The sequence below is a fragment of the Schistocerca cancellata genome, chromosome 7, assembly GCF_023864275.1.
Source record: "Schistocerca cancellata isolate TAMUIC-IGC-003103 chromosome 7, iqSchCanc2.1, whole genome shotgun sequence".
Taxonomy (NCBI): Eukaryota; Metazoa; Arthropoda; class Insecta; order Orthoptera; family Acrididae; genus Schistocerca; species Schistocerca cancellata.
This window is the reverse complement of record NC_064632.1, coordinates 44,146,904-44,169,067: the sequence shown is the minus strand read 5'-3', so window position 1 is coordinate 44,169,067 and position 22,164 is coordinate 44,146,904. Positions and strand designations below refer to the sequence as shown.

At 45.2% G+C, this 22,164-nt stretch overlaps 1 protein-coding gene across 1 annotated transcript in view; it reads right to left on the bottom strand.

Annotated features, from left to right (window-relative positions):
* The window catches only part of LOC126092636 (transcription factor AP-2-beta), a 411,315-nt gene extending 389,151 nt beyond the window's left edge, over positions 1-22,164 (bottom strand). The window contains exons 1-2 of the mRNA XM_049908359.1: positions 22,084-22,164; positions 16,963-17,082 (exon numbers count right to left, since the gene is read on the bottom strand). Of these exons, the coding sequence (XP_049764316.1) occupies positions 16,963-17,082; positions 22,084-22,164 (201 nt within the window). The remainder of the gene's footprint in view (positions 1-16,962; positions 17,083-22,083) is intronic.

The following is a 22,164-nucleotide window of genomic DNA, read 5'->3' as shown; positions in this document are numbered from 1 at the left end:
CACATGGCATTGACTATACAAAAGTTTGGCTCACTCTGCTAGCTGGACTACTGCAACTCACGAGTGATTCCTCTGCCGATTTCGTGGAATTTTATACGACCACCCTTCGCAATGCTCCCCGTCCCGCACCGTCAGCAAGTGATGTCTACCTGGTCTTGCTTTACTGGTGGTTGTTCCTTCGCGTTTCCGCATAACAATCACATCACCAACAGTCGATTTTCGCAGCTTTAGAAGCGTTGAAGTCTTCCTGATGTATTTGTTACTTACTTAACATCCAGTGACAAGTCCACGTTCGAAGTCACTAAGCTCTCCTGGCCGATCCATTCTGCGGTTACTGTTCCTCTATTGACAACGTATTATTCCTCGCCTCCTTCCGTACTGGCAGGACTGCCTTTCGTGACGTCTAGCGGTCGATTCCGCATTATAAAGGTATGGCTGGATACTATTGGTCACATAGGACATTGCTGTACAGAAGTACTCGGAAGCGTTGAAACTTCCTGGCTAATTAAAACTGTGTGCCGGACCGAGACTCGAATTCGGGACCTTTGCTTTTCGCGGGTAAGTGTTTCGCAGAACAGTTTATGTGAAGTTTGGAAGGTAGGAAACGAGATACTGTCGGAATTAAAGCTGTGAGGGCGGGTCGTGAGTCGTGCTTGGATAGCTCAGGGTAGAGCACTTGCGAAAGGCAAAGGTCCCGAGTTTAAGTCTCGGTCCGGCATACAGTTTTAATCTACCAGGAAGCACACAATCCCTGCAGAGTGAAAATTTTATTCTACTCGGAAGCCTTTATTGGAGGGCCCGGTTTAATTATCTACACTTCCATGATATTAAAACAAGTATAAAACAAGCGTGAGTTTAAAATGGCGTTTACTATCTGCTTAAAACCACGAGGCTCCAAAGTCAATATTAACGCCCCTTGGCTCTCTAACTACTTTCACGAGGACGGGGTGTGAGCCGTGATTAGGTAGCTCAGTTGGTACAGCACTTGCCCGCGAAAGCCAAAGATCCCGAGTTCGAGTCTCGGTCCGGCACACAGTTTTAATCTGCCAGGAAGTTTCATATCAGCGCACACTCCGCTGCAGAGTGAAAATCTCATTCTGGCTACTCTCACGAAGTCTCCGAGCTCCAACCAGTGCACTCTACTGTGACAAATTGCTATAAACGGTAACTACCGTAAAATGCCTGGGAGTAACTATCCGGACCAAGCTTAAATGGAATGACAAGATAAAACAATTAGTAGGAAAAACAATGCTAGACAGAGATTCGTACGATCAACCTGAAGGAAATGTAATTCATTCAGAAGTGGGTTACAAAACACTTGTTCGATCATTTCATCGGTATTCCTCATTCGTCTGGGACTCTTGGCAGGGTGGATTATTACAAGAGATAGACAACATCCAAAGAAGAAGGCCGCGTTCCACCATGGGATCGATTGGTTAGCGTTAAAGTATTTAGGACATGCTGAACAAATTTTTGTGGCAGACGTTACAATACAGGCTTTGTGCATAACGGAGAGGTTTATTATTGAAATTCCGAGAGAGTGCTTTCCAGGAAGAGTCGGATATTACTCGTAGAAAAAGTTATCATTCGCTCCACATATCAGTCACGAAAGTAAATTTGTTTGCAATATTCTGACGCCGGATTTTCGGAAGACTTTCGGAAGTGCGTGGGGACGGTGATGTTTTCAGTGGGTTTCCAATAGCGTCAGGTAGATGTTTCTGGTTTTCCAAATTTGGTGAAGTGTGTGATTGTGTTTTTAGCTGGGAAGAACTTATCAGAGTACCCGTTGGCGAGAAACATGCCAAGCGTTCGGCTACATTGCTGATTAAGATGCCTAAACGCTTTAATAAAACTGAGAATTACTGTGAGCTCTATCAGTCGGTCGCAGGCCGTCAGGGGCGGAGGAAGCCTTGTTCAACGGGATCTGATGCGTAATGGTATTGGCAGTTCCGAGTTCCGTAGACAGATTTCATATTTGGAGCAAGCGTGTGTGATTTTACGACCGCAGTTCTGCTGTAGTAAAGTGGCTCGACAATTGTTACGCTCTAAGTTGAGAAAGAAGTCACTTATAACGCATGTGGACCAAGAGTAGCCCCGGCATGTGGTGTATACTACAAAAAAAATGAACAAATGGCTCTGAGCACTATGGGACTTAACATCCATGGTCATCAGTCCCCTAGAACTTAGAACTACTTAAACCTAACTAACCTAAGGACATCACACAACACCCAGTCATCACGAGGCAGAGAAAATCCCTGACCCCGCCGGGAATCGAACCCGGGAACCCGGGCGCGGGAAGCGAGAACGCTACCGCACGACCACGAGCTGCGGACTGGTGTATACTACAGTATAGGTTATGTGCAAAGAGATGTTTACTACTAGGTCTTCAACTTTGCTTCCGCCGTTTTCTTCTCGAAGTTCGGGGCTTTATTGTGAAAAACTTACAAAAAAATTATAATTCATAGTATTGCACATCGCTGGCCACTACATTCTCCCATCTTTCGGATAGCATACGAATGCCGTGGCGGAAAAACTGGGCGTCTTGTTTCGGGATCCATGAATCGATTCAATTTTGCACTTGTTCATATGATCGGAAATGCTGGTCAGCCAGACTGTATACCACTGACCAAAAAAGGTGGTAGTCAGAGAGAGCGATGTATGGAGAATACGGCGGGAGGGATAGGACTTCTCATTTCATCGTTTCCATGTATATTTTGACGGGTTTCACGACATGGGGTCGAGCACTGACCTGCTGCAAAATTATCTTTACGTGTCTATCGCTGTATTGTGACCGTCTGTGTGTGGGCTCGAACGGATCAATTGCTTTCGATAATGATGTCCTGTGACTGTCTTCGTCTGTTTCAGTAGCTACGAAAACGTTCTATCTTCCACCGCCATGCCGGTCTTCGACATCAGAATCACTGTTCTTAAGACGTTGAAAACATTCTCTGCACGTTCTTCCACTAATAGTTACCTCGCCATTGGTCTTATCCTGCGTTTTAAGAGCCACAGCCGCAGGTTTCTTCATGTTAAAGCAGGAAATTAAAACTTCCCTCAAATGGCGAGAAATGAGTACGTAAGTTGACGTACTTAATCGAGAATAACCTTATGATGCAATCACAAATCGACTAATATTTCTGTGGCATTATGTTTACAGATGCCTAAGCTTATTGCGTTACGCCTATGACCAACCACCCGGACCCCACTTGCCGCTACTGCCGTCTATTGCAAAACGGCGGAAGCAAAGTTGCAGACCTAACAGAAGAAACCGATACCATGTGCATTAAGAGTATATAGATCAACAAATGATTGCATGAACAAGACACAAAAATGAATACCACTGAAGATGCATAAAATAAATTGGGGGAATACGTCTGGTGCTCCAGAACAACGTTCCAGTTGCAAAAGACGGAAGTTTTATTATCTTTGTGATGACAGATGACTGAAGTTAGCGACTGAGGAAAATGAGTGCAAATATTAACATTATAAAGTCTGAAAACCTGTGGCACGCCGTTGTACGCATCTGAATCAGCTCGAAAAGGAGCATACGGATAACAATGGCTAAACGAAGGGACAAGATGAGAGCACAATCGTTAGGGTATCAGGGAATAAGTTCCATAGTTCTAGAAGGATCAGTAGAGAGAGAAAAATGAAGAAAGATATTGGAATATATCCAATGAATAACTGAAGATGATGAGTGTATGGTGTCTGAAATTAAGAGGCTGATGCTTTATTCGGCGGCAGTATTATATTAGATAAAAAAAGGCTAATAATTAGCCAGAGAAGCTGCTGATCAAAGAGACGGACTTGAATTAGTTAATCAAAGTGGAAATAAATCTTACTGTCTGCGTGGCAGCTGAAGTGTGATTTTGGTATGACATTCCACCTTTAATACCTTTGAACTGCTATTCCGACTTCGTTCTTTATTGAGGATCTGAGAACGTTTCAGTGAGCCAGTTAGAGTATAAACAGAGACTGTTTGCGTCGTACGTTTCCAGTCCAGCAGCCCTATCTTGAAATTTATGTTTGTATTCAGACTGCTACAGTACTGTTATCATCTTTGTCAGAGTTTGGTGTCTTTTACCTTTATCTCGCGACTTAGAGACGCTGGTTATTCTTGGCACTAATATGGCTGTGTAGTGACTCGGTCTTGGTGTAACCGACTAACAGTCCCTTCGCCGGCAGAGGTGCAATTATGTAGAACGCTGGGAGGAAAGACTCTTAATTTTAATGGATTTGCTGACAGATTTATGGTTCTCCTTACTGTAAACTGAAAGCGTATACTTTTCGCTAACTGGCATCCGACTTCAGTACGAAGCATATTTTTTTTTTAGATGTGGTTATGGACTTTTGCCAATAATATACGTACAAGTGAAATAATAACTGCCCGCAGTGTCGACTATTACTGGGAATAGTAAGCCCTCTTTCTGGCAGTGTGACTGAAACATTTACTTTTGCAGCTCTGTGAAGCATTATAGGTGTGGGCTATAGAAGAATGTTGAAAATTAGGTGGACATAAGATGAGAAATTATGTTCTTTGAAGAATCATGGTGGGAAGGACTATATGAAAAACACACAGAGTGATATAGAAGTCAGGGAATAACACTCTGCAGAGAGCCGTGAAGAGTGAAAACTATAGCTGTCAGAGTTGGTTACGGAATCGCATACTTGCCGACACTTACGTCATTGCAGATTTTCTTTTGCCTATGTACTTATTTTAAAGCACTGCTGATCCAGGGTGACAGATCTGTACTGTCTGCGTCTTGCGCAGCGGCTCACTACCAGAAGGTGCTCGCTGCACAGTAGAGGTGAACACATCGTGACGTCACCCTAGCCCTAGGTGTCGACAGATGCTTTGTGATGGCGTAAGTCACACAGGAAACGGCTTAAGGCACTGATGTTATTTCGAAAGTCGTCTGGCGTTTATGTTGCATAATAAGCAGCACAAACCGGCAGACGTTCAAGTGAGTTTCCAGTGCCAGAGGATCGTGGGTTTTACTACTGACCTCGGAATTGGTGTGCATATAAAGTGCTTGTCATCCTGTGTTGCCGTTCCACAGCGTTTATACGCAATGCTGGCTAAATAAATCTAACAGTCACACCGTCTTCCTGTTCAACGCAGCCTACAAAAGTAATGAGTATCGGTGAGAAACGAAATGATACTGAAAGTGCACTGCATTCGTATTATCACGAAGGTTTCAATTCGGGTAAAGCGGCTACTCTCATAGTCAGCATTACTGAAACGGCTGTGAGTAAACAAGTCGCATTTTAAGCAATTTCCTTGAAGCAGACGCTCCTAGTGAAACTGTTATCCCATTCAGTAAGGGAGAATGCCATTATTCGTGAACAGCATTTACGCATTCGTTGTGCTGGCATCGCCTTACATGGAAGTGAAAGTCAACTAAATATGCAATCTTAACAACACCGCAGCGTGATACGTGCAGAACTTTCGATTATTTCCAACGAAATAAGACCATTTCGCTAACGGGATTGAAAGGAGTCTACTGGGGCACATTTGTATGTGGCACCCGAATATGATTTTATAAACGACGTATGTCTTTGATAGGCTTTATATTGCTGACTGTGTAAGACCGCAGACCCAGAGATACCTCTTCTGGTCTGAGATTATTACAGTATTGGAGTAAGAGAGTGCTTGACGCACAGTTGTAGGTAGCTGTCTGTGAGGGAAAGACGATGGAGTAGGCAGTTTTTGTGTTGTGCTGTGTGAAGCCACCAAGTGTTAGAATAATTTTAGGTACGTCAATATTGTTGAAGTTGGAAGCAGTCCGCAGCTCGTGGTCGTGCAGTAGCGTTCTCGCTTCCCACGCCCGGCTTCCCGGGTTCGATTCCCGGCGGGGTCAGGGATTTTCTCTGCCTCGTGATGACTGGGTGTTGTGTGCTATCCTTAGGTTAGTTAGGTTCAAGTAGTTCTAAGTTGCCCGCATCTCGTGGTCGTGCGGTAGCGTTCTCGCTTCCTACGCCCGGGTTCCCGGGTTCGATTCCCGGCGGGGTCAGGGATTTTCTCTGCCTCGTGATGACTGGGTGTTGTGTGCTGTCCTTAGGTTAGTTAGGTTTAAGTAGTTCTAAGTTCTAGGGGACTGATGACCATCGATGTTAAGTCCCATAGTGCTCAGAGCCATTTTTTTAGTTCTAAGTTCTAGGGGACTGATGACCATAGATGTTAAGTCCCATAGTGCTCAGAGCCATTTTTTGAACTTGGAAGCAGAAGGCCACATGCAAGCAAGGTAAAACTGTTAAATAGTTATGATTTTTGTGTTTGCCAGCGCGTTAGTAGAGATGAGTTGGCTGATAATTTGTAATTATTGAGTAACACCAGAATGTACGTGAACTGATTTGATAAAAAGGCTAGTTAGATATTTCTCTTTTGTAATGCTCCAAAGATTGATTAACAGAACTATATGTAATTTGATGATGTGCATTTATGTTGGATTAGTGAAGTTAGATAATACGAGGCGTGTTTTTTAAGTAAGTACCGTTTTGAAATTAAAAAAAGACGTGCTAAGATATCTCAATAATTTTATTTTTACATGAAAGCCTGTACCTTAATCTACACACTGACGCCATTACAGTCTGATTCTTCCTTGTTTACGTTGTGTACTGAGTGTTTAAGCTGCCTTCGATAATAGTTAGTCCCGCCGACTGTGAAGTACAGGCTGTTATAAGATTTCTTAGTGCTAAAGGCCTAAAAGCGATCAATATTCATTGTGAGATCTGTGCAGTTTACGGAGGAAACATTATGAATGATGGAATGGTAAGAAAGTGGGTGAGAGCATTTAAAGATGGCCGCACAAATGTGCGGTCGTTAATGAAAGTTTGGTGCAGGAAGTGGACAATAAGGTGAGAGAAAACAGACGCTTTACGATTTGCTCCTTGCGGGATGACTTTCCTAATGTTTCTTGTAGTGTTTTGTATGGCATCGTGACCGAGCAGTTGAATTACCGAAAATTGTGCGCACGTTGGCTACCGAAAATGTTGACGGATGTGCACAAAACCAAACGTTTAGACAGTGCATTGACTTTCCTTGAGCGGTACCACAATGACGGTGATGATTTCTTAAGCAAAATTGTTGCGGGCGATGAAACATGGGTGGCCTACGTCACACCGGAATCAAAGCAACAGTCCATGGAAGTTGAGCAAGGTCATCGTTTTGCTGCAAGACAGTGCCCGTCCGCATGTGGCGAATCAGACCAAAGATCTCATCACATCTTTTCGATGGGAAGCTCTAGATCATCCTACCTACAGCCCCGATCTTGCACCCAGTGACTACCATCTGTTCCTGCACTTGAAGAAACACCTGGGCGGTCAGCGTCTTCAAGACGATGACGAAGTCAAAACAGTGGTGATGCAGTGGTTAACCAGTCAGACGGCAGACTTCTATGAGGGGGGTATCCAAAAACTGGTACAACGTGATGACAGGTGCCTCAGTATTGACGGAAATTATGTACAAAAGTAGATTAAGGTACAGGCTTTCATGTAAAAATAAAATTATTGAGCTTTCTTACCATGTCTTTTTTTAATTTCAAAACGGTACTTACTTAAAAAACACATCTCGTACTTGCTGTTTAAATCTCATTGTTTGTGAATCAACTATGAGTAATGTAACTTCAATTGTCTGATGTTTTTGAAAAGACAAACTTAACTTGCAATACAGTCTTGCTAAAAAAAAACTCAGTGTCACTAATTCACCATAATCAGTACCGCCTCCCTGTCCAGGTCGTATTTCTGAAAGAATTTGAATTTTCTTAAATGTTCTAGTCTATCAGCCAAAAGAATTTCATGTGCATTTCAAGTATTATGGCCAGAATTGCACACTGTTGAGCCTGTAGCTATTATATTTTTGTTTTTCATGAGAGGCCAGAATACATCGCTTTACTCCGTTGCTGCTTTAGAGGTAAAACAGTTTAATTTATTTGTTATGTGCGCAGGGGCAAAGCTATCAGTTTTTAACAGGGCTTGATGATTCTGTGCCTAAGGGTCTGAATGTATTCTGTAGTGGCTGTATTTGTTTATTGGTATTGGGAGTTGCATTGCCCAATCAATTCGTTTAAAGTTTTTGCTAACAATAACACAAAATAAGCACACCACTTCCATTTACAACACGCAAGACGATAATTCGAGTTCAGAACCCATTCCACTTGTCAGACACTCATTCAACGTAATCTTAAAATTATTTCATTGTTAAAAGAATGTTACAGGATTAATGAAAATCCTAGGTGGAAATTACCGGACCCGCATCTGAGATCCAACACCTGCCACATAGCCAAGAGAAATTGTGGGGGAACCTTGTTTGGAAGATTACAACTACCTTTTATTTTAGTGCAGGTACAAAGCAGTTCGCGCAGGAAAATTATAAATTTAGTTAGTGCGTTTTGTGTCTTGTTCTATTGTGGTCCCGATACTTGAAAACAATAATTTCATTCTCAATAAGATCTGATACAAAAAGTTACATTTGGTTTCTTACGACCTTCGTGTTTCCTGCTTCTTACGTTTAACTGTGGGTGGTAGTTGGTGGTAGCGACGTGTAAGTTTTAAATGCTGTGCGTTTGTTTTGTTATCGTTGAATATGGATCAAAAGGAGGCACAGGATAGGCTCTTAGGGTGGCTACGTAGGAACGTACGTAGCTCATCACCAGAGGATATTTTCAGGAGAAGGGGAGAGGGGTATTTCATCCAACAAATGAAACTATACGTTTCCAGAGATCTTTTCAACTCTCATACATCTATGATGTATACATCGCTTCAGTCTGCATACGTATCCTGTTATGCCTTCACTCCATGAAGATGTGGGGTGAAATGGGATTAAATGGAGAACACTGTCACACGATTGGTGTACGGAAGCTGCACCCCATTAATTATCTTGCTCAATCTACAAACGCTCGGCATGTAAATTTCTTCCACCAAATGGATTCTTCTTCTGCGTCCCGAGAGTGCGCTGCGCCACCTCCAAAAATTAGCAACCACGGAGACCCGAATCAGAAATCTCGGGTGAAAGTTGTCTCGTTAGTGGTGACTGTCATAGCTCGTGTAGGGTGTATAGCGGTTGGGACATGCCTAACGGTAGTTCCTTCTGTCTCATAGGTGAAAGGTATTCCACTTGAGCGCCCGCAGACTGCTGGTCGAAGATGACTCTAGTGTTTGCTTTCACGTTGTACATCTCCAAATAACGAGTAGCAGCCGTGTTGGAGGACTTAGGAGAGGGCATGCGGAATTTACAGGGTGTTTCAGAAATGACCGGTATATTTGAAACGGCAATAAAAACTAAACGAGCAGCGATAGAAATACACCGTTTGTTGCAATATGCTTGGGACAACAGTACATTTTCAGGCGGACAAACTTTCGAAATTACAGTAGTTACAATTTTCAACAACAGATGACGCTGCAAGTGATGTGAACGATATAGAAGACAACGCAGTCTGTGGGTGCGCCATTCTGTACGTCGTCTTTCTGCTGTAAGCGTGTGCTGTTCACAACGTGCAAGTGTGCTGTAGACGACATGGTTTATTCCTTAGAACAGAGGATTTTTCTGGTGTTGGAATTCCACCACCTAGAACACAATGTTGTTGCAACAAGACGATGTTTTCAACGGAGGTTTAATGTAACCAAAGGACCGAAAAGCGATACAATAAAGGATCTGTTTGAAACATTTCAACGGACTGGGAACGTGACGGATGAACGTGCTGGAAAGGTAGGGCGACCGCATATGGCAACCACAGAGGGCAACGCGCAGCTAGTGCAGCAGGTGATCCGACAGCGGCCTCGGGTTTCCGTTCGCCGTGTTGCAGCTGCGGTCCAAATGACGCCAACGTCCACGTATCGTCTCATGCGCCAGAGTTTACACCTCTATCCATACAAAATTCAAACGCGGCAACCCCTCAGCGCCGCTACCATTGCTGCACGAGAGACATTCGCTAACGATATAGTGCACAGGATTGATGACGGCGATATGCATGTGGGCAGCATTTGGTTTACTGACGAAGCTTATTTTTACCTGGACGGCTTCGTCAATAAACAGAACTGGCGCATATGGGGAACCGAAAAGCCCCATGGTGCAGTCCCATCATCCCTGCATCCTCAAAAAGTACTGGTCTGGGCCGCCATTTCTTCCAAAGGAATCATTGGCCCATTTTTCCGATCCGAAACGATTACTGCATCACGCTATCTGGACATTCTTCGTGAATTTGTGGCGGTACAAACTGCCTTAGACGACACTGCGAACACCTCGTGGTTTATGAAAGATGGTGCCCGGCCACATCGCACGGCCGACGTCTTTAATTTCCTGAATGAATATTTCGATGATCGTGTGATTGCTTTGGGCTATCCGAAACATACAGGAGGCGGCGTGGATTGGCCTCCCTATTCGCCAGACATGAACCCCTGTGACTTATTTCTGTGGGGACACTTGAAAGACCAGGTGTACCGCCAGAATCCAGAAACAATTGAACAGCTGCAGCAGTACATCTCATCTGCATGTGAAGCCATTCCGCCAGACACGTTGTCAAAGGTTTCGGGTAATTTCATTCAGAGACTACGCCATATTATTGCTACGCATGGTGGATATGTGGAAAATATCGTACTGTAGAGTTTCCCAGACCGCAGCGCCATCTGTTGTTGAAAATTGTAACTACTGTAATTTCGAAAGTTTGGCTGCCCGAAAATGTACTGTTGTCCCAAGCATATTGCAACAAACGGTGTATTTCTATCGCTGCTCGTTTAGTTTTTATTGCCGTTTCAAATATACCGGTGATTTTTGAAACACCCTGTAGCTGTACGCCATGTGGCTGCAATACTGATGCACTCATCTTCAAGAAAAAACAGAACACATTGAACGGCTGGAGGTAGGTCGTTCATATTCACAGGACCTGTAAATTAGTTTGTTGTGCAGAAATAATTAGCATTTGAACCACGTAGGCCTGCGGGTTCAAGGTCAACATCGATATCGCACCGAAAAAACCATCTAGCGGCAAAATGTGCCTGCGGCTCTTGTTGTCGCTATGAACCGGGGGATAATGGATCAGTGTGACTTGAGCAGAGGGGCATGATGCCTCGGAGACGTTTGTGCGCAGCGTACCGTCAAATCAGTGAGTTTGAAAGAGGACTCATTACTGACATGAGAGAATGTGATGCAACCATCCGGGAAACTGCTGCTCGTTTGGAACGAAGTGTTTCGGCAGTATAATGGGTGTGTGGAGAATGGTTCACGGAAGGCCGTAGAACACGACAAGATGGGTGAGGTTGCACGACTGATCTGCCAGATACGGTGAACGCCAGTCTCAGACCATTTGCTGATGACGCTTTTTTGAAGTTTGAAATTTTCTCGTTCAGCGACTGTAGGAAGGATTCAGAATTCCTGTCGCTGACTGGCACCTTGTTTTCAGTGAGAATAAATGTAAGTTAATGCGGATGCTCGAATGCAGTGTCAATGGTATGGAGCTTGACTCAACCACGTCGGTTCTCTTCACGGTGGCTAATCAATGCCTCTGGTGGTAAATTTATTTTCTAAGATTGTTACATCGACATTACGCAGCCAGAGACGGTGGAGCATGGTACAGAGACTCTCTGCGGAAGAATGGAAACAGGACAGTCGCAACCTGATGTGGCCTGATGGCTCAAAGTGAACCGTTTTGTTGTGTCTCGAATTTGGCGACAGTTTGTAGAGACCGAAGCCGTATCCAGAAGGCCAGGACAGGACGGACCACGTGTGACGTCAGAAAGAGTGGACCGTTATTTGGCTGTAAGGGCACGGCTGTACCGCCCTAGGACTGCACGGCAACTGGCATCTGACCTCGCAGCATCCACTGGACGTGTTGCATCGAGGCAAATAGTTAATTAACTTTTCATAACTGGGATTCACAGTCGTGTGAAATTTCTTGAAAGGCATGTGTTTACGCCAGTGACTGTTAAACTTTTTATTTCCATTATTGCAATTTCGGCCTTAGGCCATTATCAAGTGCAGACGTTTTGGCTTTAAGCCATGTCTACTTTATACAAGCTGACACATTTGTACGTCGTTGTCATTTGCTGTTATATACGAGGTGCATTCAAGTTCTAAGGCCTCCGATTTTTTTTCTCCGGACTGGGAAGAGATAGAAACATGCACATTGTTTTAAAATGAGGCCGCGTTCATTGTCAATACGTCCCAAAGATGGCAGCACCGTACGGCAGATGGAATTTTACCGCCAGCGGCGAGAATGAGAACTGTTGTAAATACTTAAAATGGCGACATTTTCCTTACTTGAACTACGTGCAATCATTCGTTTTCTGAATTTGCGTGGTGTGAAACCAATTGAAATTCGTCGACAGTTGAAGGAGACATGTGGTGATGGAGTTATGGATGTGTCGAAAGCTGCGTTCGTGGGTGCGACAGTTTAATGGAGGCAGAACATCGTGTGACAACAAACTGAAACAACCTCGGGCTCGCACAAGATTGTCTGACGGCATGATCGAGAAAGTGGAGAGAATTGTTTTGGGGGATCGCCGAATGACTGTTGAACAGATCGCCTCCAGAGTTGGCATTTCTGTGGGTTCTGTGCACACAATCCTGCATGACGACCTGAAAATGCGAAAAGTGTCATTCAGGTGGGTGCCACGAATGCTGACAGACGACCACATGGCTGCCAGTGTGGCATGTTGCCAAGCAATGTTGACGCGCAACGACAGCATGAATGGGACTTTCTTTTTGTCGGTTGTGACAATGGATGAGACGTGGATGCGATTTTTCAATCCAGAAACAAAGCGCCAGTCAGCTCAATGGAAGCACACAGATTCACCGCCACCAAAAAAATTTCGGGTAACCGCCAGTGCTGAAAAAATGTTGGTGTCCATGTTCTGGGACTGCGAGGGCGTAATCCTTACCCATTGCGTTCCAAAGGGCACTACGGTAACAGGTGCATCCTACGAAAATGTTTTGAAGAACAAATTCCTTCCTGCACTGCAACAAAAACGTCCGGGAAGGGCTGCGCGAATGCTGTTTCACCAAGACAACGCACCCGCACATCGAGCTAACGGTACGCAACAGTTTCTTCGTGATAACAACTTTGAAGTTATTCCTCTTGCTCCCTACTCACCTGACCTGGCTCCTAGTGACTTTTGGCTTTTTCCAACAATGAAAGACACTCTCCGTGGCCGCACATTCAGCAGCCGTGCTGCTATTGCCTCAGCGATTTTCCAGTGGTCAAAACAGACTCCTAATGAAGCCTTCGCCGCTGCCATGGAATCATGGCGTCAGCGTTGCGAAAAATGTGTATGTCTGCAGGGCGATTACGTCGAAAAGTAACGCCAGTTTTATGGATTTCGGGTGAGTAGTTAATTAGAAAAAAAATTGGAGGCCTTAGAACTTGGATGCACCTCGTACATAATTAGCAGCATTACGAATGTATACAATAGCAAATGACAACGACATATAAATGTGTCAGCTTGTATAAAGTAGACATGGCTTAAAGCCAAAAACATCTGCACTTGATAATGGCCTAAGGCCGAAATTGCAATAGTGGATAGGTTCAAATGGCTCTGAGCACTATGGGACTTAACATGTGTGGTCATCAGTCCCCTAGAACTTAGAACTACTTAAACCTAACTAACCTAAGGACTTCACACACATCCATGCCCGAGGCAGGATTCGAACCTGCGACCGTAGCGGCCACGCGGTTCCAGACTGAAGCGCCTAGAACCGCACGGCCACACCGGCCGGCTGCAATAGTGGAAATAAAAAAAAGTTTAACAATCACTGGCGTAAACATGATGTCTTTCAAGAGGCAAATAGTGTACAGAAGGCTTCGTCAGAGTCTCTTTTATTGTCAGAGACTTGCTGTAAGTGCGCCTCTGACGCGTCTCTCAGAAGGGAACGTTTAGAGTGGAGTCCCCAACATGCCGCCTGGGCGGTCGAACAGTGAGCCAACGCTTCTCTCACAGATGAGTCCCGATTAGGACTGGAGAATTATTCTCGACATATTCACATGAGGAGGGAACGTGGAACATGATTTCGGGATCCAACATTGTAGAAAGGGACCCTATATCGAGGAGGATCCCTAATGGGGTGGACAGAGATTACGTTGAGCACATGAAGTCCTGTTCATTAAATTTTACGGCTGAATCGGCATGGCTTTCCGTAGTCAGGTATCGTGAATAGATCTTCGGATGTGCGGTTGTTGCGAGGTGGCGCGGGCACAGACTTATTATTGATGGACGTTAATGATCGACCTGATACAGTACTTATGGTTGATCTTTTCCTGGAAACGAAAGATGTTGCACGCATGGCATGGCCTCCTCGCTCTCCCGTTCTGAATCCCATACATAATAACAATTTGTCCATTATATTTGGACTGTTGAGCTCCGTGGCCGTGGATAATGATATTTCATTGTAAAAATACAGCAACCAGCCACTTTTTAATGCGTTTTATTTATGCCAATATGCATTTCGGGTTTGCACCCATCTTCAGCTGGCAAATTCCATGGATCTTCAGTTACTACAGTAGTACAACCTCGACAGCAGTTTGGATGCTGCAGCAGGCCTGTGCAAAAGCAACGATTCCAATCATTTGCTTCAATTTCGTGAGTTTAAAGTTACGCACTATCAGTTGCTCATTTTACTTACATTCTCCTCTCCTTGTTTTTTCTTGGCTTTTCTTCTTTCTTGCAACAACACAAACACTTTTTATCACGTGTGTAAAATACAAACACTTCTTATCACGTATTTTACACACGTGATAAAAAGTGTTTGTGTTGTTGCAAGAAAGAAGAAAAGCCAAGAAAAAACAAGGAGAGGAGAATGTAAGTAAAATGAGCAACTGATAGTGCGTAACTTTAAACTCACGAAATTGAAGCAAATGATTGGAATCGTTGCTTTTGCACAGGCCTGCTGCAGCATCCAAACTGCTGTCGAGGTTGTACTACTGTAGTAACTGAAGATCCATGTAATTTGCCAGCTGAAGATGGGTGCAAACCCGAAATGCATATTGGCATAAATAAAACGCATTAAAAAGTGGCTGGTTGCTGTATTTTTACAATGAAATACCTATACACAATGCCTGGGATGCAGTAGGGAGACGGGTTGCATGACGTCAGCGTCCACCAATCACTCTCCCAAGAGTAATGAGCAGCTCTGCAGGAAGAATGGGCGTTATTGCCTCAACATGAGATTGATGACATCTCTCAGTCCTGTATTGCTGCCAGAGATGGTTACACCCCATACTGAACACATTAAGTAGTTGTCGAAATGTGTGTGCAAATCCGTTAAGTTGGAAAAAAAACATTTTTGTTTACCGTTATGCATGTTGCAGTTGTTTAAGTCTGTATTCTTTACATTGTTTATAGTTTACTGTACTGTTTATACTCTTTAGTGGCAAAATAAACGTTACCTTGCAGAATTTCCGTTTGTTGCTTTAATTTTGGACACCAATGTAATTCAGCTGTAATATTTTGGGAGATAGATACACTACTGGCCATTAAAATTGCTACACCACGAAGATGACGTGCTACAGACGCGAAATTTAACCGACAGGAAGAAGATGCTGTGATATGCAAACGATTAGCTTTTCAGAGCATTCACACAAGGTTGGCGCGGTGGCGACGCCTACAACATGCTGACATGAGGAAAGTTTCCAACCGATTTCTCATACACAAACAGCAGTTGACCGGCGTTGCCTGGTGACACGTTGTTGTGATGCCTCGTTTAAGCAGGAGGAATGCGTACCATCACGTTTCCGACTTTGATAAAGGTCGGATTGAAGCCTATCGCGATTGCGGCTTATCGTATCACGACATTACTGCTCGCGTTAGTCGAGATCCTATGACTGTTAGCAGAATATGGAATCGGTGGGTTCAGGAGGGTAATACGGAACGCCGCGCTGGATCCCAACGGCCTCGTATCACTAGCAGTCGAGATGACAGGCATCTTATCCGCTTGGCTGTAACGGATAGTGCAGCCACGTCTCGATCCCTGAGTCAACAGATGGGGCCGTTTGCAAGACGTCAACCATCTGCACGAACAGTTCGACGACGTTCGCAGCAGCATGGACTATCAGTTCGGAGACCATGGCTGCGATTACCCTAGACGCTGCATCACAGACAGGAGCGCCTGCGATGGGGCACTCAACGACGAACCTGGGTCTACGAATGGCAGAACGTCATTTTTTCGGATGAATCCAGGTTCTGTTTACAGCATCATGGTGGTCGCATCCGTGTTTGGTGACATCGCGGTGAACGCACATTGGAAGCGTGTATTCGTCATCGCCATATTGGCGTACCGCCCTGCGTGATGGTATGGGGTGCCATTGGTTACACGTCTCGGTCACCTCTTGTTCGCATTGACGGCACTTTGATCAGTGGACGTTACACTTCAGATGTGTTACGACCCGTGGCTCTACCCTTCATTCGATCCCTGCGAAACCCTACATTTCAGCAGGATAGTGCACAACCTCATGTTGCAGGTCCTGTACGGGCCTTTCTGGATACAGAAAATGTTCGACCGCTCCCCTGGCCAGCACATTCTCCACATCTCTCACCAACTGAAAACGTCTGGCCAATGGTGGCCAAGCAACTGGCTGGTGACAATACGCCAGTCACTACACTTCATGAATTGTGGTACTGTGTTGAAGCTGCATGGGCAGCTGTACCTGTACACGCCATCCAAGCTCTGTTTGACTGAATGCCCAGGCGTATCAAGGCCGTTATTACGGCCAGAGGTGGTTGTTCTGGGTACTGATTTCTCAGGATTTATGCACCCTAATTGCGTGAAAATGTAATCACACGTCAGTTCTAGTATAACATATTTGTCCAATGAATAGCCGTTTATCTTCTGCATTTCTTCTTGGTGTAGCAATGTTAACGGCCAGTAGTGTACGTTTAAGTATAAGAATGCAATTTGCCCAACGACTGTCCTTAAGGAGACAGGACCGTCCGTGCGCTGGGAGCGGCAGTGCAGGGCGGGGGCGCGCGGCCACTCACCACGTGCAGGGCGTCGGCGTCGGAGCGCCGCAGGGCGTCGTGCGCGCCGCGCTGGCCCGCGGACACGGCGGCGGCCGTCAGCTGGTTGTAGTGGTGCGCCTGGTGCAGCGAGCTGAGCGTCTGCGAGTAGGGGTCCGCCGCCGCGGCCGCCGCCACCGAGTTGAGGTAGTCCAGCTGGCCCGCGCCGCTGCCCGCGCCGCCCGCGCCGCCGCCACCTGCCGAGCATCAGCAGCGTCACCACCACCTGTTCCTCCTCAGAATGAAATTTTCACTCTGCAGCGGAGTGTGCGCTGATATGAAACTTCCTGGCAGATTAAAACTGTGTGCCGGACCGAGACTCTTAACTCGGGACCTTTGCGTTTCGCGGGCAAGTACTCTACCATCTGAGCTACCCAAGCACGACTTGGCTAGCTCAGATGGTAGAGCACTTGCCCGCGAAACTCAAAGGTCCCGAGTTCGAGTCTCGGTCCGGCACACGGTTTTAATCTGCCAGGAAGTTTTCACCTCCTCAGATCGCCAACGGAGGAAAACACTCCTGATCGTAAAACAGCTTGATTCAAAAATAATTGAAAAGCCACGATCGCTTCTATCGTTTATTGGATGACCGGTTTCAGCACTCCGAAGGTGCCATCATCAGATCTGAAAAGGGGATTAACATTTATCCACGTTTCAGATCTGATGATGGCACCTTCAGAGTGCTAAAACCGGTCATCTAGTAAACGATTGAAGCGATCGTGGCTTTTCAATTATTTTAAAAACAGAGTGATCGCCCCACGGCACACGATGTGATCACTGCAAAACAGCTTGACTCATTTGTACACGACAACTAACTTGCAACCATTAGATGGAAATGAACAGTTTTACTGAAAGTTTGAACTCATCAACAAAAATAAAAGAAGTCTTATTTTGCTACTGCCTTTGTCCTGTATTGTGCGCAGGGTTTGCAGGGTTAAGTACGGAATTGGCCCGATTAATCTTAAGGGGTGGCCGGATGCCCTTCCTGCCGCCACCCCATACCCCCCAGGACCGAAGTAGTGTGCCCCAGCTGTCTGCGTCTCGTGTAAATCGTGAAAGAGTGTGAATGTGTTTCAAATGTCTGTGAGTCGTGTAACGAAGGAGGGACGTGGGGACCAGCCCGGTATTCACCTAGTACGTTGTGGAAAACCGCCTAAAAACATCCAGACTGGCCAGCACACCGGCCGTCGTCGTTAGGCGGATTCGACCCGGGGCCAGCGCGCCTATCCGAGTCCAGGAAGCAGCACGTTAGTGCTCTCGGCTACCCTGGGGGGGGGGGGGGGGGTCAACAAAAACAAATAAAATAAAAGAATAACGATACGTAATTAATTCTGTGTCTGCTTTGCAGGTATACGTCTTTGAATGAAGCAAGTGCAAAAATGTTCAGGGAATTCCATGAAGTTTAGGAACTGTAGCCGGATATCGTCGACTTCTTGCCACGACATTATGTGGATGATACTTTTGTTGTCTGGCCCAAAGACGAAGAACGACTGTCACGCTGTTCATCTTCATATTTCCGCAGGAGCAATGGCTGCCGCCGTAATTCGCTGGTGTTCAATAACAAGGGTATCGACCCGCTGAACTCTGGTATTGGTAATGCATCATCGGTCAAGGACGTCGGTTTTCCTCTGGATGGCTTGAGACGCGCCTTGACAGTTGCAACTGACCTGACCTGTTGTGCAATGGCTGCCACCATAATCCGCTGGTGCTTCATAATAAGGATATCCACCTGCTGGACACTGATATCTGTAATGCGTCACCGGTCAACGACATCGGTCCTCCCTTGAAGAGCTTGTGGCATGCCTCGACGCTTGCAACTGACCTGACCTCCAGTGCTCTCAGTTCCCGGCACTCCTGGATAATTTTGGTAAGAATGGAACATGTTTGTCCCTCCTTCATGGCTGGAAGTTTGGCTATTCCAAAGATTGTACAAAGAATTTCAACGATGTACGATATACCGTTCAATGTTCACAGACGTCTAAACTGGGCAGTGTTGTCGATTGCGATCGAAAATGGAGAAAACCGAGTTTCGTTCTGTTGGTGAATATTTTCATTTCGAGGTTTAGACTGCCGCACAGATCAAAACAGAACTGGACGAAGTTCACTCTGCACCATCACTGAAGACTATTTATTTTTGGATTAATGATGTAACCGTGGTCGGACAAGAACCGAAGACGAAGCCTGTTCTGACCGTCCAATTGGGGTCACGACGAAGGAGACCATTGACTAAGTTTATGATATGTTAATGATAGATCGTCGAACAAAAATTCACGAGTCTGTTGAGACTACAGGCATCTCAACTGAGCGAGTGCATAATATCCTTTAAGGAGAATAGGCTTTGAAGAAGCTGTTTGCGAGGTGGATGCCGCGATTGCTCACAGCCGACCATAAGCGCATCCGGCACAACACTTCATAACAACGTCTGGCGATGTTTAATAGCAATCCGCAAGGCTTTTTGTGTCAGTTTGTGACTGTGTACGAAATATGGATCTATCACGACGCACCAGAGTCAAAATGATAGTTAAAACAATGGACAAAGGCTGGTGAAAGTGGAGAGACCGTTTTGTCAGCAGATAAGGTGATGGCCGCTGTTTTCTGGAATTCCTAAGAAATTATCCTCATAGGCACAACACTAACTTGACCCTATTATGCTTCACTGTTGAGTCGTCTGAAACTCGCATTGGCTGAAAAAAGCCAAGGCTAGCACGCAAAAAAGTGCTCTTCCACCAGGACAAGGCACCATCCCAAACATCAGCGATAAAAACGATGGAAGTGCATGAACTAGACTTGGTATTGGTTATTCATTCACCATTTTCACCAGACGTAGCCGCAAATAGATTCTACCTGTTCCCTAATTTGAAACTTTGACTTGCTGGGAAGAACTTTTCAGCAAATGAGAAAGCTAAAGTTTCAGTCAACGAGTATTTTGCAGAGAATGACACAACCGATTCTTCCGATAGGATGAAAAGCTGGAGGATCGCTGGACCACCACATATTACTTTCCTCTCCAATTCAGGGCAGAACCTCCTCATTCTTTACCTTATCAGACCACACAGTTTCCAACAGTCTGTAGCACCACATCTCATATGCTTCGATTCTCTTCTGTTCTGGTTTTTCCACAGTCCATGTTTCACTACTTTACAATGCTGTGCTCCAAACCTACATTCTCAGAAATTTTTCCCTCGATTTACGGTCTATATTTGATATTAGTAGACTTCTCTTGGTCAGGAATGCCCTTTTTGCCAATGCTAGTCTGCTTTTGATGTCCTCCTTGCTCCATCCATCGTTGTTTATTTTGCTTAACTTCATTTACTTCGTGACGATTTATCCTGTTGTTAAGTTTATCGCTGTTCTCATGTCTGCTACTTCTCATTACTTTCGTCTGCCTTCGATTTACTCTCAATCCATATTTTGTACTCATTAGACTGTTCATTCCAATCAGCAGATCATGTAATTGTTCTTCACTTTCATTCATGACAGCAATGTCATCAGCTAATCGTATCACTTATATCCTTTCACCTTGAATTTTAAATCCACTCCTGAACTTTTCTTTTATTTCCATAATTGCTTCTTCGACGTACAGATTGAACTTTAGGGACAAAGACTACATCTCTGTCTTACACCCTTTTTGTTCCGAGCACTTCGTTCTTTGTCGTCTACTCTTATTATTCCCTCTTGGTTCTTGTACATATTGTATATGAAGCTTCCTGGCAGATTTAAACTGTGTGCCGGACCGAGACTCGATCTCGGGACTTATGTCTTTCGCGGGCAAGTGCTCTACCAACTGAGCTACCCAAGCACGACTCACGCCCCGTCCTCGCAGCTTTACTTCTGCCAGTACCTCGTCTCCTACCTTCCAAACTTTACAGAAGCTCCCGCGAAGGGCGTGAGTCGTGCTTGGGTAGCTCAGTTGGTAGAGCACTCGCCCGCGAAAGGCGAAGGTCCCGAGTTCGAGTCTCGGTCCGGCACAAAGTTTTAATCTGCCAGGAAGTTTCATATCAGCGCACACTTCGCTGCAGAGTGAAAAATCTCATTCTGGATATTGTGTATTACCCGTCTCTTCCTATAGCTTACCCGTATTTTTCTCAGTATTTCGACCATGTTGCACCATTTTACATTGTCGTGCGCTTTTTCCAGATCGACAAAGTTTATGAATGTTTGATGATTTTTCTTTAGTCTTGGCTCCATTGTCAGCTGCAACGTCACAGTTGCCTCTCTCGTGCCTTTTCCTTTCCTAAAGGCTTATTTTATTACCAGAGTCATTAAACCGCCCTCGTGCACCTCTTTACTCTTCTTTTGAAGCCCCCACTTCTCTGTTTTCAGCACGACTGATCTCAATGGACGGTCGACGCGCGCAAATGCTCTTTCCGTCGTCAGGTCGGCGTGCGTCCCTCTAGCTGCGAATCTGGAGCTTATGCGCTCATGGGAGGACCAGACGTTCTCCGGTAGGCAATGACATTACCATTCCTTCAGCCTCCGGCTCGTTTCTCTTTGAATGACTGTAGTACTCACATATTCCAAAATCACGAGATGCCTCGTATTAGGACTATAATTAATTTGCACGCTGGCGTGCTGTGGAACAGTCAGGGAAATAAAGGAGAATGTTGCAGTCCCGCGTTACTGTCCACGGGACATACGCAGCTATTATTCATTGTCCATGATAAAATCCTCTGCAGTTGAAAAAAAATTTTTTTTTCTAAAACGGAAAGCACTAGCTGATTTCAGAACATGTGTCCGATCTTCAGGTACATGTTGGATTTTTTTTTTCAATAACTGCTTATATTTTATGACCCACCGTCTAATTTCTTATGGTGGGTCATATGTTGCCACTTAGCCGCTGTGACTGGGTCCGGGGTCCGGAGTGACTGAAAGTAACACAACCCCGGCTCCCGTCCCCACTCACACCGTTGCCCGTGTCCCGCCACGTGGAGGCGGGCTCTATTTGTCTAGATCCATTTGATATATCTTTTTTGTGCAGCATTAGAAAAACTTATAACTAATACAAAATCAAGTAAGATATTAATAAACAAAACGAAATTAAATATTTGGAAAGAAGGAAGGGAGAGAACTGAAAAGAGAAGGGATAGGTATAATATTGCCCCTCACCTGGTTGTGGGCGGCGGCCCGGGTCTTGGAATGACCCTCAAGACGCTGGCCGTCGCTCACCATGCCTTTAACATCTACCAT